A 17716-nucleotide genomic window follows, 5' to 3' on the forward strand; every position below is an offset into this window, starting at 1 on the left:
TGTGCCTACTTGCTTGACACAATATTTTACCATCTCAACAAATGTTTAGCCTTTTTTTTTTTCACTTGACTACAGAGAAATAAGTTTCACATTGCTTCATTCACCTTCTTATGTGCATATGCTGGGAAAGATTGGATGTTAAGAAAAAAAAAAAACTTCCTCATGTTCTCCCTACTACATCTAAATCTGTTTACCAATTTGAAGCTGCTAAAAAGCCCTGCATTCTCCTGCTAAATCAACTGGATGGCTAGAAACCAAACTGTAATGTAACAGGAAAAAAAAAATATCAATTTATTTTCGTGACAGAACATTCTTGAGAAGGTATAAAATTGTTCTGGTCTCTATGCCAGTTTTCTTTTTTCTTCCTTTCTCTGTCTTGCTTTTTAAAGGGCTTTCGGTTTTTAAGCCGATCCTTTTTATAGTTATGTAACAGTTCTAATATTTTGTGACATTTTGTATTGTGACACTATAGATGAAATTGTCATCGGACTGACACTCTGTGCTGTTTATTCCTTAATTACAACTGTTAACACTGTAGAGAAGTGTGCTCATCTGCCAGCACATATTATGAAAACAACATTATTGTTACCCACACCAACACCCACTCAACAGGATATTTCCAAGATGGTAGTTTAAAGGAACTTATCAGCACAATGGATTTTTTTTTTTCCAGCTTGTCCTATTGTCATCTTATAAAACCACAAACCGGTTTGAAATTGAAAGTCTTTCACTGTGATGTGGACTCCCTTTACTGAGCAGGAGCTGCTTTTATAATTAGAAAAATTAGATTTTTTTTTTTTTTTGAGGTCTCTAGAGCAGTGGTGGATTGAACAGTCTCAGAGCTGTTCAGGGTTGTGACCCAAAGCTTTCTGACTGACAGTTGTTTGAGAACTAACAAAAATAGAAGGGAGAGGGAAAGGCAGATTTAAAGATGAAAAGATAGGAGAGGAGTTACTTGTATTCACAGGTTGGCAATCTTTAATCAACTCAAAATCCAGTGACCATTCACAGCTCTACCAGTTCTTTTCTCAGAACCCAGTCTGAGCCCTCCTGAAACTAGCTGCTTATTGAATGCTTAACAGTTCACTTCTTTCTTCCAGAATTTGTACAGGATCAGTTATCTATGAGGGACAACATCCTATGACTCTATTTCCTAATCTCTGTTACTATACTAAAGCAGTTGTCATTGTCTTTTCACCTGTTAAAAAACTAAAATGTAAGCAAACCTCTTGGATCCTGCGCCTTATCCTCTTAATAAAATAATTGAAAAGTAAAGATTCTAGAAAATGTCTAATCTGGTATTCACTGTTTAGATGAGAAGCATGGTATATGATTAGATTAAAAAAAAAAAAAGCACACAACACTCAGTTAGCAACTTATTTACTCAACAGTCCATTTTCCAATATCAGCTTTTAACACACTTCCATGGGTTTGGTAGAAAACAAATTTATGACACTGAAATAGCAGTGGATCTTCCAGTGAGAACCTGAAAGCTGCCGGTAGATTCTCAACCCTTCATTGCCGCAGAGGAGGTGATGAGGCAGTCTCTCTGAGTCCTGAAGTCCCCGCAGCGACCTGAATGCTCTTTAATGTACAGCTTTACTCGACAGGTTTCTGAAATACTATGTGGAGAAGCTATTGCTGTGCCCTCTTTGGAATGGTATCTTCTGCTTCATTTCCATTTTCACTACTAGCAGGATACGGCGCTCTTCCTAAAAGAAACTGCTCCCATTTGGGAATATATTCTTCTACTGATGCCCAGTAAAGAGTCTGGCGGGGGAGGGGGGGGACAACATCCAAAAGTGAAAAAGCATATCAGGCAATTGAACTTGGCGCTTCATAATAGTCTAAATGTTTATTCCCTTAAGTGTGTGTGCGTGCGTGTACACACACACTCACACACACTCACACATATACGGAGAATGCACTTCCTCTGCAGAATATTTTATGTTAATTTTAGAAAAAAAAAATCTGGCTACTTACTAGTGTTAATTTTCAAATTTCTCAGTAAAACCAGAGCCTGGCAGAATTACAGGTTTTACAATTTTATTGTGATTTTACACGCCCTCTTGTGGCCAATCATGTGATTATTCCAAGTAGTATCATTTATGGCCCCCAAATCATTAAAAGTTCTTGCTTAATGTTTCTAATCCCATACCAAATGACTCCTCATACTGTAATTATCACAATGAAATGATTCACTGTGAACAACTGCTTTAGAATTAACAGAAAAAGAAGTGACCTGGGATGAGATCAGGAACTGAAATATAAAGAGGATGATAACAGGATTCGGGTGAATTAACCCCTTAATTGTATGAGGGAAAAACATTTAAAATATGTATCCACTCTATCTATTCGAAGAGCACATTGGGACAAACTGTAGTTTCTTCCCACACTCTTTTGGATAATGACAAAATAATACCAACATCACCTAGCTCTTTTTAATTCAAATAACTTGGAAATTGAGGTGCTGTGTTTCTGCCTTGGCTGGAGCAGTCCCAGCTCAGAAGCTCCAACTGCATCACTGGATCGCTGTCCATCAGCTGGGTGGTTTCTTGGTTCACTGTCCTAAGTAAGCTGCCAAAACCTCTGTGTCGTAGGAGGGCATTTTATATGAGATCGTCACTACCGGTCTCATCTTGGGAAATTCAGTCAAAGAGTTAGATAGCAATGGGGACACACTCTGAGCAATAAAAGGTATGGGGTGGGAGGAACTTCCCAGTGGTCCAGTGGTTAGGGTGTGGCGCTTCTACAACAGGGGGCTTGGGCTCAACCTGTGGTCAGAGAACTAAGATCCCATGTGCTGCATGACCAAAAAAATAAAATACTGTCATTAAAAAAAAAAAAAGATAACAGGAGTTCTGAAAGCTGAAAAAGGGACTCCACTTATCTATGCATCTATGCATGTGGTCTGAGAAGTAGCCTGACATACTTAAAACAGGGGCCATCCTGCTGTGCGAGACTAGCTAAGAAAAATACCAGCCAGGGCCTGTGGTTGGGTGTTTCTCTGCCATTCACGGCTGGATTAACCCCTATTGTGTGAGCCCTGTGCAGGCCAGGGTAAGGTATTGGAAAATCCAACAAAGAAAAAGACATGCCCAGGGCACAACTTTGAACGGGAGTTTTTTCTGTCCTTGATCACTGCCTTTTCTTATTACCCTAGATGACACAGAAGATTGCGGGGCAAATTGTCAGCCTTCCATTTTTGAGTCTGTTCACCTCCTTGGTTAGGCAGTAAGCAAAACTGCACTTAGAAAAAGGTCATTAAAAATACAGTCAAACTATTTTATATGTAGCAAATTCCCTTTCAGCACACATACATGCATATACCAACTATGGTTTATTTTTGCCAGCCATCTTCTCAATCTGTTCTTGAACAGAGCAAAATCAAACAGACAAAAGCCACGCTGTACTGCATGATAATATGCATTTAAATAGCGTTGGTTGCATTTTTCGGTGAAGAGACTGAGCTGCTACTTGTAACATCAGCCAACAGGAAAAGCATTTTGGTGAGGCTGTCATCTTAAGATTTAGTGCATATTGTCTGTTAGGATTTAACAAGAAAGTAGTTTCTAAGTGACTCGGTGAAAAGACACGAAGTCTTCACAAAATTTTCACTTGATGTAAAAATTTTTTTAAAACCAAAATACTTACAGATTACTACAATGTACAAGGTATGGCACTGTGGACACAGATCAATCAGATACATTTGGTGTATTTTATTGAACGCAGAAAGCTGGGAAATACACAGAGCCACTTAAAATGCACTAATGACAGAATAGGGTCTCTTGTTGGACATTTGGTCCTTAAGATTCTCACCTCAAGAGCAGCCACCTCAGGTGGTAGAACTGGATGAATCTGGGTCTGTAGAGACTTCTCTGCCGCTTCTATATCCTGAAACAGATAGAAGCATTTTTCAAAACATTCACACACACACACACACACACACACACACACAGAGCACCTGTAATAGCAGGATCTATATATTTCTAATCTCTTGCTTCATCTCTCCTCTGCATACACAGTTTAAACTCGAGATGATGCTGACAGAGAACTGATCACTGCTTAATTAACCAGTTGCAAATAGAGAAGGAAGCGTTTCTTGTTTTAAAATAAAAGGCAGGGGATGGGGGTGGTACATCTAAGTTCTGCCTCTTTCATTTTAAGTAGTTAGTAAATGCCAATAATTCTTGGAAAAAGAACTTCCTCTAAAACTGCTCAGAGGACTAACTTAGCTTTAAAATCCTTTAAAAACAGCCAGATGGATAAAATAGTCAAATATTCCGATACTAAAAACAATCAGATCCTCAGACCCACGCTAGGCTAACCTTCAAAGTAGAGAGTTCTAGTCTGTCGAAATCATGCACATGGTATATTAATGACACACCTTTCATTTATGCGGGACTCCATATTTGAATTTTATACATAGGCAAATATTCCCTATATTTAAAAGGTCCATGAGGTACCTGAGTACTCAGGCAACAAGAACCTTTCACTACGCTGTTTAGACTTTTAGTACCAGGTTTCTAAGCTAATCTCAAAGGTAAATTTTATTGCAAGGTAGTGTATCCTTCAGCTCATGGCATTCAAGCACTGTGTGTTACTAAGTACTTCAACATGTAGATATTTATGTTTTCTCTTACGGATGTAGAAACACAAGAGTATTTAAGCTTGATTCATACTTCAGGAACGATTTTATCTAGATCTAGACATAAAGTTCATGCCCAGAAACATAAGACTTTACAAGTCGTTACAGAGATACTCAAGCCCTGTGTGGTAAATTCTCCCCAAATCAGCACCTCTGCTGTCTTGTGCTTGCTTAGGTTTGTCAAGTTCACAGGGCCACTGGTGGGAAGGCTGTGTAAATTCTGTCTCTCAGCTTAATAAGTTGATAGAAAAGAAAAAGTTCTCTGCTCCATGTAGAAGCACAGGAGCGATCTGAGTACAGGGCTGTTGGACAGAAGGAGAGCGATGGAAAAGGGCGTGGGAGTGGGGTGTGAAGAAGCCAACGCTGAACAGGAGAAAAGAGATAGCAGATGGCAGCGGCGGGAGCAAGGAATGGGTGTGAAATGGAAAAGGGAAAAACAGGAAATTCCCTAAAGGGACTCCCCAAAGTTGCACAACCATTAGTGCACCTGCTGTCTGGAGGAAGGTGATTTGAAGGGGAAAGAAAATGATTTAGGGATAAAAAGCCCATCTATTAGCATGTCTATCCCATACCAGCAGTTCACAACCAACACGCAGGCTCAGAGGGCTTTTGATGTCAGTGATACAGCAGACAGGGGATACCAGCTCTTCTGCTTACACCAGGATTCAACAAGGCTCTGGAAAACCACTTTATACATCTAGGAATCAAACAAAAACTCACAACCCCAATGTTACCATTATTCTACGAACAATTACAAAGTTGCCTGAACTGGGAGATCGAGGTGCTACTAGCACCTATAGGCAAGATTAAACATTTTTCTTAAAGATCAGAAAATAAGAAAACCAAGTATCTTGTAGAGAAGAGCAGATTTGCAATGGGAAGAGCAGACAGGTGGAGAGGGACGCATGGCCTGGAAAAGCAGGCCCAAGTCCGCTGAACCCAGCTGCCATCTCTGCAGCATTTGGACAAGGGATTATCACCCCTCGAGAGAACTTCTTCCTTAGCTCAAGTCATATTTCACTTCCTTCGATGTTTCGCTTACCTCTCGGACTCCTCCTCCTCCTCCTCTCCTTGGCTGGCTGTTTTTTTTCTCTCATTAATCCTCAGTGTGGGCTTTCTTAAGATTTGAGACATCTGGCCCCATCTTTTCACTTTTCCTCCCTCCAAGATTATCTCTGATGTAGTATCAATTATTATCATAGAAGGATGGCTAGTTTCTTTCCTGGCCCTTAATTCTCAACCTGATAAAACTAAACTCATCTTTTTCCACTGAATGTATTAAACGTATACTAGTGGGAATTCTATCCATTCAGATACCTATGCTATATCGTGTAATTCCAAATCTTCTTATTCCTGCCATTTAAAAATTCAGCGCTCCCTATATTGTTCTTTCAGGATGTCTCCTCTGGTCTTTTCATGTGATTCTTAATGCTGTGGCCTTCTAATTACACTTATTCATTCAACAAATACTTAATGCTTACTTGTACTCATGCCTGGACCATATCATACTTTAATACATACATAACTTGGAATTGATTAGCTCTGCTAAAAACTACTTTAAATATGTCCTCCCCTAGATTAAAAAAAAATAATAATTGGTACCCACAACACAGAGGATCAAGCAGGCATTCCTTAGCCTGACTCAGAATCTCAGCAATTTGACGGCAGCCTTCTGTAGCAAGTTGTATCTTAATCCTTCAACATAAGAACCTTCTTTCTCACTATATGCTGCCCAAAGGAAAAGACTGTCTCTTATAACCTTTAAGTATCTGAGAATCTAACAAGAGGGTATGTACTAGGTACTGAAATATTCATTAAGTAAATACAGGCTGAAGGGTCAAAGAATCCTGAGTATAAATCAGAAACTTAAGGAAAAAAAAGTACCCAAGGAGGTAGGGGAAGAAAAGGAAGAAAGAGGAGAACAGGGGCTTGCTGGCCAGCTTTACCTGACTATCTTATTGTCCTGCTGTATAGACTTGTCACTAGACCATTTAAAATTGTATGCAGTTAGAAAACAACTGAAAAACCAGTCCCTACAAATTGAAAATAAACAGATCTAACTGCTATCTAGTTGGTGGCATAACCACACAGAGAATAAATATATCAAATGACCTTAGAACACAATGTTTTGAGTGAGCACCCCTAGTGAGATATACCCTAAGGACAGAAAGAATCTTAGTAAAAGCATCTTACTGAAAACCATTCTTTATAATCACATGGATGGTGACAGTGTTGTCTGGATCATAGGATATAAGGTACAGAAGTAGTTGTGCTGGTGTTGGAAACTTCTTTGGGAACAGATTTTGGATTTGAGAAAAAGAAGTCAGAGGTATGAAATCTATGATTTTAAGTTAAAAGCCTTGCAAACTGGAATCCTGGAATTTCTGATAGGATCTCTTATCTTAAAAAAAAAAAAAAAAAAGAAAAAAAGGTCACAATAAACACCACCATTGCCCAGATAGAGGGCTCTGAACATATTTTCTACCAAGAGGATCCAGGGCTCCTTGGAACAGTGGCTGTTCCAGGTCTCAGCAACAATTGCACATGATGAGCCTGGAATGTCTCATCAGAACAGAAAGGAAACTGTCATGCTGCTAAGATTTCAGCAGAGGCATTCAGGAGCTAATCTGAAGAAGTTCCCACTTGTTAAAAATGGGACAAGTTGAGAATAAATGGGAATAAATGTTGAAATGTATTGAAACATTTCCAATCCAGGACACCTCAAAAAACAACAGCAACAAAACACAAAACAATATAAAAAAAAAACAACCAAAACCAACAACACCTAATTGGTCACTTTTGTAGGACAGTAGAGAGCCAACCTATTATTTTGAAAACTAAATAGAATCAAGCATTCATCATGCTTTTTCCTCTATGAAATATACGTCAGTGTAATTAAATAATTGATGAGGACAAGTGTCTCTTAATATAACTAATCAGCAGTTGAATGAGAAGGAATAAAAGAATTTGAATACTGCTTTTCATAACCCCTAATGAGTATACTTAGGCAGTGATCATCAATGCCTAACATTCCAAAAATAGAGAGACAGCTGGCATTATGGAAGTGTTCTTCCCCAAAACACAGAATCTGAATCTACTCAGGCCTCTCTAATCTGCACTGATAATGGAATATTTCTTAGCCTCAAGTAGCTGCTGAGCACTCAAAATATACAAGTCTGAATTAAGATGTGTTGTGATGTACAATACACACTGAATTTTGAAGGTCTAGTAAGAAAGTAGAATATAAAATATTTACTAACTTTTAAGAGCACATTTGAAATATGTTTGAAATCTTAACATTTTATTTAATCTGTTTAGGTTGACATTATTAAAATTAGTTCCTTGGAAATTTAAAATTACATATGTGGCTTGCACCACACTTCTGTTGCACAACACAACTTAGATCTGTCAATTATATTAAAAGGAATGAGGGGGAACAGAGGAACATGTTAAATGAGAACCTCAGTGATGGAAGCAGCAACACCCAGAAGCTCAACAGGACAAATGACCCAGTTTCTTTAACAGATGTATTAAAAGGGGGGATAAAAGAGCAGGGAGTACTGTGAGAAATTTAGGAAACCTCTCAATTACAAGTTGACTTTTATTTGGAACCTGATTAGCTATTTGAGGGTTCATTGTTAATTTCTTAGGCTGACACTGATATTTTTATTTTGGTTAAAACAGTCCTTATATTTTAGTGACAGACACTGAAATAAAGGGATACACTGAAATATTTACAGGTGAAACAATGCAGGGTCTGAGGTTAGCTTCAAAGTGATGTGAGGGGTAGAGGTGAAGAGTATAGACAAAACAAGCTGGCTGTGTTCTGACAATGATTCAATGTGGGTGATAAGTGCATGGAAACATTCTTTTATCCCTTCTTTGGCATAGTTGTGAGATTTTTCATAGCAATTAAAAAACAAGCTTCCAGTGGATGACGGTGTAACTGTTACTCTACGGCATGACTCGGGAGCCTGTATAAACAAGTTGACTCCTGAATAGGAAAAGGAAGGAGCATAAAGCATCATATACCAAGATCTGTCTTTCCTCCTCCCTGCATACATCCATCCCTCCTCATCAAGCTGTGGCTGGCCTGGGTTTAATCTTTTAAGCTGCTGGAGGGGCAATTTCTGGGATACAAAAAATAAGATATTAAAGACATGAAGTGCAAGGGTCATTGGTACAAAGAATGCAGAGACATGTGTTAAACATATGCACTGGGGAAAGTGAGAAATGTGAGAGGAAAGAGGAGCACATGGGCCGGCAAGTACTGGCCACCCCGGGTGGCAGTTCTGACTGCCAGCTGCCCCATGGAGGCTTCCAGGATGTCCCTGAAGGAAAGCACCGGCTGTATGTCTAATCTGCTGGAGGACACTCTCATTCTTCCTCACTCTGTCCTGTTGGTCCATCTCACAAGAGGATGTCTGTTACCAAAAAGGCATCTTTTGGGGTTTAAACTAAATTTTGTGGAGGGAAAGGTGGGAAAGAGGGCGGTTTATATCATGGAAATATTTGCAGAAATAAAATATTTTCTGGCTTCTAAGTCCATTTATGTTTGATTTTAAAAGGCAGATAGAGTTCATTGTATTAACGGTAACAGAAAATAAAAATCACTGAGCTAGTGTTCAAAATCCACTGTCTTCTATGATATTTACTGACTAAACCCTCACTGTGAATTTTCTTCACTACTTACATTCATATACAGTTTTTACTAAGTTTGAATCTTTGATGGGATTACTCTTATTCCCCCTTTAAAATCAGTCTTTGATATTTGTGCTAATTTATTTATTTAAATGCAACTAAAGAACATTTTCCTTGGGATTTTACTAAATCTAAAAATAATTTTGTGACAGATGACTTAGAAAAAATAATAGTTTTCCCCAGTCAGGATTAAGGCTTATGTCTTCATTTAAGTTTTCCCTTAAAACTGCAACTGAAGTGTAATAATTATCTTCATAGCAGTCATGCAGATCCTTTGTTAAGAGCATTCCCAAGTATGTATTTTATAATTTTATTGCTAATGTGAATGTGATCTCTATTTTCCACCTGTATACATAGGATTCGAAGAAGGCAATGGCACCTCACTCCCGTTCTCTTGCCTGGAAAATCCCACGGATGGATGAGCCTGGTAGGCTGCAGTCCATGGGGTCGCTAAGAGTCGGACACAACTGAGTGACTTCACTTTCACTTTTCACTTTTCACTTATTTTCATTTTCATGAAATGGCAACCCATTCCAGTATTCTTGCCTGGAGAATCCCAGGGATGGGGGAGCCTGGTGTGCCGCCGTCTATGGGGTCCCACAGAGTCGGACATGACTGAAGCGACTTAGCAGCAGTAGCATACATAGGATTGCTATTGATTTTTATACGTTCGTGGTTTACCCATTAATTTTACTCAACTCATACTAGTTGTGAAACAACTTTGGCTTTTCTTAAGTATAAAGACATGTCATTGAAAGATACTAGTGTTTTATCTTTCTTTCTTAAAGCTCATGCCCTTTTAGTGTTCATGATACTGTTCAGAACAGGGAATAAGGTCAGATAATGGACAGTGTACAGTCATCCTTATTTTGTTTACTATATTATAGGAGTGCCACCTGGTTTTAAGGGTACCATTTTCAATTGCACTCAGTACTTCAGTAGCTATCCTGCTATAACTTAATCTCTTTGTGTAAGTCTGTGTGTGTGTGTTCAGGGGTATCTTATTCCTTGACTGCAGATCAAATCTGTGCCCCCTGCATTGGGAGCACAGAGTCTTAACCACTGAACTGCCCAGGAAATCCTATTTAATCTGTTCTTGCAAAGGGATGTTAGGAGTGATACATGATGGTTTTCTCATCTCTATAAATTAAGGGATTAGCCCAGATGAGTGGTTTTCCCAGTTCTCTAGAGCCACGGCAGTATAGTCAAGGAAGGGATTGTAGGACTTTGGGCCAAAGTAGGACCACTTTTATCTACTGTGTGTGCTCCCTCATGTCTGAATCTTTGTGACCCTTTGGACTGTTGCCCACCAGGCTCCTCCGTCCATAGTATTTCCCAGGTGAGAATACTGGAGTAGGTTGCCATTTCCTCCTGCAGGGGATCTTCCCAACCCAGGGGTTGAACTTGCATCTCCTGCATTGGCACGTGGGTTGTTTACCACTAAGCATAGGGGAAGACCTTTATTTTACATCTGTGGGAAAAGTTTTTATGCTAAAAAACAAAACAAAAAAGACTTTAGATAAGAATCTAAAGCTATATGCTTTTTACAGTCTATTCCAGCTCAAATTCTGTAATCATGTCCTATTTATCTTAACAATAACTTCTGTGGGAGAGCCACTAAAATTATATCCCTTGTATATAAAAATTATATGAGGGAAAGAAGGACAAAAAAAAGGTTGCATATCCAATTATTCAAAGCGACTAAGCACACATGTTAAAAAATAGGGGGAAATTGTATCTCTAACTTTACCTGGGATTAAAAAATGTTTATAAAACTTGTTTATAAAAAGCTGAAAGGAAATATAGAAAAATATACTAATTTCTAGATAGGCAGATGATACAGAAGGTTTTCCATCTTTGCTCTTTCAAGTTTTTTTATAATGAGAGTGTATTATTTTTGGTAATTAAGGGAAAAAAACACCATACCAAACTGGTTTCTCAAGACTATGACACTAGGTTCATTACCTTCCCTCTAGATATGACAGTGATTTCTTAGCTACCTCCTTAAAACTCTCCATTTTTGAAATTACTTTGCTAAATAGCAAATGAATCTTTCTTTAAAACTCTTTCATATGTTTAAGTCTTGCTGTTTTTTTTTATTTTTTTGCTCACAACACTATATTATCTCTACATACCAAGTCTCAACTTCATTTTGTCTCACAATATATATTCAGCCTGTTTCCTGGGGCTCTCCAAGCCAGTTAGCTTAGGATCCCATGAACATTAATAGGCCATTCATTCTTCTTCTGGTCTTGGCTCTTCCTTGAGAACTCAATGGAATGTCTTCCCGCTTAGCTTAGCATCTTCTCTGAGACCTCATGGAATATTCTAGCTCTCCAAGAGTTTTTAACACTTCTAAAGTGCTAAGTACTTTAACACGCCTAAAGTGCTGAGTACCCTGGAGGAGGGCGTGGCAACCCACTCCAGTATTCTTGCCTGGAAAATCACCATGGACAGAGGAGATTGGCAGGCTGCAGTCGATGGGGTCGCAAAGAGTCGGACACAGCTGAGCAACTGAGCGCACAGCAAAGTCCTGAGTATTCCACAGCATGTAATTAGTGTTTGATCATACAGGGTCTCTATTTTGTGTATATTTTAGGTCATGAACAGAACCTGTAAGCTACTTGATGTAAAGGACCTAGCTTGTAGTTATTTTGTTACCCTCACTTTCTGCTCAGAACTAGCTCAAGAGTAAAGAGCTGGGCATTCCTCAAATACTTGGGCATTAAAAGGAAGACAATATTACCTGCACTCGCCGATATTACCTGCACTCGTCGTAACAAGTAGCAAGCAAGCCGTGAAGACTTCCAATTTGGATTTTCTGACTTTTCAGAGCAACTTCTAGATTACCCTATATATTTCCATTTAAAAATAAATATTGCAAATACCATTGGGCAAGTAAGACATATGGCAATATAGAATGCTTTGGTAGCACTATGGCTGTGACTTAAATTACTGTGGATCAAACTGCCAGAAGCTGAGAAGATAACTGAATTTTCCTCTTCCTTTATCCTCTAGTGAGGACAGAAGAGAACTACATCATGCCTATCGATGAAAATATTTAACAATAAAAAACTGAAAACACTGCTTTATAACTTAAATAATATAGCCTTACTACCAAATGTTTTAGTCATAGGATCTCTTGGAAGCTCGAATGGAAGCAAACTTTAGGGTTTTAATTATGGATGAAGCCATACAATTCTGGAAGCAAAGTACAGCAAGCAGCCAAAAATGTTACACATATGATTTTACTCCAAATGGGCACACTGGCCAAATGGTGAGGCCCTGCGCAGTCACATACTTTGACCACCTCCTCCATCACCATCAAAGAAGATCCTGGGAAATCTGTTACCTTAGATACGAAATCTGTATATTGACTGTGGCCCCAGGAGGGCAAAATCAAATTATTTAGAGCATATTATAGGTACTTTATCATGTTTCAGAATCTCCCTACAAATAAAAGAAGATGGAAGATAGAAGCTATGTCTTTTTTTTTTTTTTTGGTTGTGTTAGGTCTTAGTTGCGATATGGGCATGAAGAATCTTAGTTCCCTGACCACGGATCCAACTCACATCCCCTGCATCAGAAGACGGATTCTTAACCACTGGACTGCCAGGCAAGTCCCCAGAAGCTATGTCTTCTATTTATTACTTCTTGCACAAAGGTGACTTTAAAGTTCTTTTTATAGTGATTGATTTTTCATTAGCCTAAGCAAACATCAAGGCTTTCATTTTAATAAGTGAGAATCCATGCTTCTTGTCCAGTTAACATGAATTTAAATAGCAGTGTATCATTAATTCTATTTGTTACTTAAAGGAATTACATAAATCAAAGTAATGAAATTGAATTAAAACCTTTTTGCAAAAGTGGGGAAAACAGGTTTAATTCAGAGAATCTTACCTTTAAAAGACTAACATTCCTTTGTAAAGCAGCCTTAGCTGCTTGTGTCTGAGAGGCCCTTCCCTTGTTTTGATCTTCAGGTTTATTCTCCATTCGTTGAAGTAACATTAATCTTTGTGATAGTCTACAAAAAAATGAAGATTATGTAAAGATTTTTAAAAGAAACATTTTATTGCTTGGCCAATATAAATCATTGCTTAATTGCACCTCACTCCCAGTTCAACCTACTTTGAAAGCCAGTTACTATATGTCAGTTAATAAGACAGTGGAAAACTTAGGGAGTTCAGTAAGTCTTCAGTCTCAGTGAAATTATTTTTATTTTCATATTTACACTGTAAGTACACACTTGTGTTTTTTTAACCTCTCTAGTCTTGAATGTATTTTAAAGTGTTGGAAAATATTTAGTGAAAATGCAAACTGTAATCCATATCCCTTTGTACACATACTTATATATACCTCCCCACACATACATTGGTATGACTTGCTATACAAAACCTTCTGCTTAACACTTCAGTACCCCTGAATCTTATGTTACACATTTAGAATTGTGCTAAACTTCCATATGTTTGAAGAAGCAATAAAAATATTTTTTTCCTCTTTTTCCAAGAGAAAGATGATGGTTCCATATATGAGTGAGAGGCTGTGTGTACACATGCATACTCACAACATGGTAAAACTAATCGAAGATGTAGAAAGTTGCAAATAAATTATCAAACTAACTTTGTTATATATAATGGACTTCAAAAGTTTCTCCATGGTTAAATATTCCTATTATAAGTGTTTAGTCTTATTAAGTGATCAAATCAGAAAAAAATACACCAGTTACTGGTGTTACTGTACAGTAACAGTCTAACTATTTCTCAAAGAGTTGAGATTCTCAGAAAACAGTCTGTTGCACAGGGTTGTTCTTGAGAGTAGAAATAAAAACCTAGGTCTTTGAAAAGTCATTTTCATAAGAAAAATACCTTAGAAGGCCATGGCAGAGAGGCTGGTAATTAATTAAAGAAAAGCAAAACATGAGAGCCCACAAACAGAGGCTAGAGAAGGGTTAATACTAAATAAAAGTGCAGGACTGGCCATATAATTTGCAGAGCCCAGTGCAAATGAAAATTTTGCTCCTAGACTAAATCTAGTGCAGGGCCTGTGACTATAAAGGTCACATTCTCATGAAAGCTGGCCTTGGTAAAAGGCTTAGAGAAGTTCATTGAATAGCAGTGTAGAGCATAGAGCGGCTAAGAGGGAGAGTGAATTTATGTAGGTATTAGTAACAAGAAGTTAAAAGACATAAAACATAATTAGACCTTTTAATCTGTGTTATTCTTGAGGGGTAATGACATTCCTTAAAACCAAAATCTCTCAAGTATCACAAAAAATGACACACAGATTTTGAAGTTTTCCTGTGCATACAGTGTCACTAATAAAGCCAGTACAGTGTATACACTGAGATTAGCCTTTTTAAAACAACAACAACAACTTACATTTCTTCATGTCTTATAGAAAGGCGAATTTCTTGAGTGAGCAGAGATGTCATCTTTAATCAAAGCTGCCTCGATAAGCTTTCTGCTAAACAGTAAGGACATTTAAAGTTATTTCTACCCCATGGCCTTAGCTTTGATCATTCAGCACCTCAATCTATTGGTTCTGTCTCAGAAGGGAAGAATACAGCTTGGGCTGTACTGATGTTTTTAAATGCATTCTTTCATTTTACATGTTTACTCACAATGCAGTTTCCCAGGTGCCATATGCATCCCAGAACACTGACGCAGGTAAACACAGCATACTTCCCCTGTCTCCCCCGCCCCAACCACACACACACTTTAACCTTAATCAGAATTCAAAACAAACAAGCAGCTGGTACCAAGACTAGTAAACATTTTACTGAATCAACAAAAAAAAAAAAAAAATCCACAGTGTATAATTCAGAGAAACACCATCCCTCAGACACACAGAGAGATAAACAAGTATGAAAACCAACTGGAAACTCATGGTCTTTCCTTTTTTTGGAAGACTGCCCAGTTCTACTATCTCTCTTCCAAATGGGGAAGTATTTTTCATGCCTAACAGTGAAGAAAAGCACATTAAAGTGGTTTCACCTTACCCTGGCTGCTCTGGACTCTTCATTAGGGGAGTCTGGGAAAACCCATTTTCACAACACACTGTACGCCATAAGCAAGCTCACCTTGGTAGAAGTGCCTGGGCCAATACAGACAGAGGTCTAGCGAACTACTTGGATGGCTGTGAGTCTGAAGGCAAATCATCTGGTTGGGTGCAAGGACTGAAGTGTCCTGACTGCACAAAGGAAGAATGCAACTAAACCGAAATAATATATTTTTTTAAAAAAAATGAAAATTCAGTCTTAGAATGAAGCACTGGCTTTCCTAAATTTTATGAAACAAATACTGGTCGTCTGCTCGTCGCCTGCGTGTCCAGCGCTTATTTAAAAATAATAATAATAATAATGAGCCCTTCCTTCAGCACACACAGAGAGACTCTGAGCAAAGCCGAGGAAAATGGAAATACCGCCCTGCCCTCAACGGGTTTCTTCCTGAAGATACCGCTCTGTTTTCAGCACCGCGGACAGCAATCGCGCGCAGGCTAGCCCGGAAGGGGTCGAATTACAGATTTCCGACGAAATCACTGCAGACCTTTCTCCCAGTTTTGAATGCGGTGTCAAGGAAATCGCTGGAAGTGAGTCCATGGTAACTTCTTTTCTGTGTCGACCAGCATCAGCACTTAGAAAAAGTCTGCCTTCAGAGACGAAGATCCGCAGCTTTTCGGAGTCATCAGCTCACCAACCACTGCAACTCTCGCTTACTCTGGAAGGACTCGGGAACTTTCCTCATCACCCTACCTCTTCCCCTTTAACAGCATCCTCGCCACCAGCGCACAGCTGTCCTTCGGACACTCGGGGCACTCACCCACCGGCCGTCCTACTGTTGGACCTCACTCACCGAGCCCGGTATTGACTTCTTCCGGGAAGGCGCGCCACAGACTGTGCGGACGTTAGGTCTCCGCGCAGGCGTGGGCGTGGCCACGCCACAAAGCTGCGCAAGCGCAACGCGAAGTGATGTCATCACGTACTTATAAAAGGAGCGCGTCTCGCACCAAAACGGTAGTGAAGTAAGGCGGCACCGAAGGACTGTGAAGTCGTTGCAAACTGAGTGGAAAATCACTTTGGTGGTAGCTTAAGTTCAAGCCTCTTTTAAGCGTACTTGCATGTATTGAAAATACTTTAGAGAGTGAAAATGGTTTCTACAAGCCAGAACATCACAGTAGAATGTGGAGGGGGGAAAAACACTTAAGAGTCCTGCAAAGTGTTTACAACAGACTTTACAATCAGGGCTTCCCAGGCGGCGCTAGTGGTAAGAACTCGCCTGCCAAAGCAGGAGACTAGGAGAGGCGGTTTGATTCATGGGTTGGGAAGATCCCCTGGAGATGGAAATGGTGGCCCACTCCAGTATTCTTGCCTGGAGGATCCCATGGACAGAGGAGCCTGGTGGGCTACAGTCTGTGGGATCGAAAAGAGTCAGACTAGACTGAAGTGATTAATCACGTAAGCACAGTCAGGTCCACAAATGCCCAGGGAACAGCTTCAGAGGGCTTCACCCTGGGCGTCTGATGCCCAGCCGGACAGCAGAGCTCTTCCTGCTTGTAGGGCAGCCCCCATAGGGATAATAATGCTGATTTTTCACTTGTTGAGAAATACGCGTATCAGTCCCTGTATTTCTGTGGATGATCTCATTCTGAATCCCCACAAGGCCTGCTGAGATAGATGCCATTCTTCTCATTTGACAGACAAGGAAACAAACTTGATCATTGATTTAAGTGGTAGCTGGAAGCCATCAGAGCCTCCATTAAATTTCCCACAGCCCTCTGGACAAAATCATTTGAGAATAATACTTCGGTGTTTTACATTCTTAAACATTCCCATTGAAAGAACTTTGTAAGTTACATGGTAGTATCCTTAATTACAGAGTAAAATATTGAGGTTCAGGTGGGATAATGTTTTCTTTCTGAAGGTTACTGAGTTGGTAAAGGGCAAAGAGCTAGGACTCCATTCTAGGTGTTTAAATTATGTTTTTTTCTTCCAGAATATCTCCTGCTTGAGGACTACTGCACTTCTGTGTTTTCTTCGCTTGGAAAGGCCTTTCCCCAGATATTGACATAGATTCAGTTCTTATCTTTCAGTGCTGCTTCCTCAGTGAACTAGTCCCTGAACCTCCAGTAGAGGATCTCAAGTCTGTCTCTTCACCCTTCATGCTCCTTCTCCTGCTTTACTTCTCTCCAGAACACAGTATCATTCCACGTATTTTCTAATCACTTGTTCATTTGTTTAGGAGGCACCTCCAATTAGGATTTGAACTTTCTTTTAATTATCTCTCTTTATTTGCTGAGCTATTGAAACTGCCTGACTATAGTTGTTCAGTAAATATTTTTGAATGAATGGGTTAAATAACTTCCCCTGTT

At 39.2% G+C, this 17716-nt stretch overlaps 1 protein-coding gene across 4 annotated transcripts; it reads right to left on the reverse strand.

The window, feature by feature from the left end:
- Positions 1 to 1364: 1364 nt before the first annotated feature.
- On the reverse strand, positions 1365 to 16297 carry CEP15 (centrosomal protein 15). 4 transcript variants are annotated; one of them, XM_069560445.1, is made up of 5 exons: positions 15429 to 16297; positions 14728 to 14812; positions 13250 to 13373; positions 3820 to 3894; positions 1365 to 1770 (listed from the first exon to the last, which is right to left on the reverse strand). In XM_069560445.1, the coding sequence occupies exons 2-5, from the start codon at positions 14778 to 14780 to the stop codon at positions 1636 to 1638; spliced, it is 387 nt and encodes a 128-aa protein (XP_069416546.1). In that variant the 5' UTR covers positions 14781 to 14812; positions 15429 to 16297; the 3' UTR covers positions 1365 to 1635. The 4 variants fall into 4 exon arrangements, with proteins under 4 accessions (XP_069416546.1, XP_069416547.1, XP_069416545.1 ...); XM_069560446.1 differs by having other exon boundaries at positions 14728 to 14809; positions 15895 to 16289; XM_069560444.1 differs by having other exon boundaries at positions 14728 to 14809; positions 15429 to 16289.
- Between the last annotated feature and the right edge of the window lie 1419 nt (positions 16298 to 17716).

The sequence above is a fragment of the Ovis canadensis genome, chromosome 19 (genome assembly GCF_042477335.2).
Source record: "Ovis canadensis isolate MfBH-ARS-UI-01 breed Bighorn chromosome 19, ARS-UI_OviCan_v2, whole genome shotgun sequence".
NCBI lineage: Eukaryota > Metazoa > Chordata > Mammalia > Artiodactyla > Bovidae > Ovis > Ovis canadensis.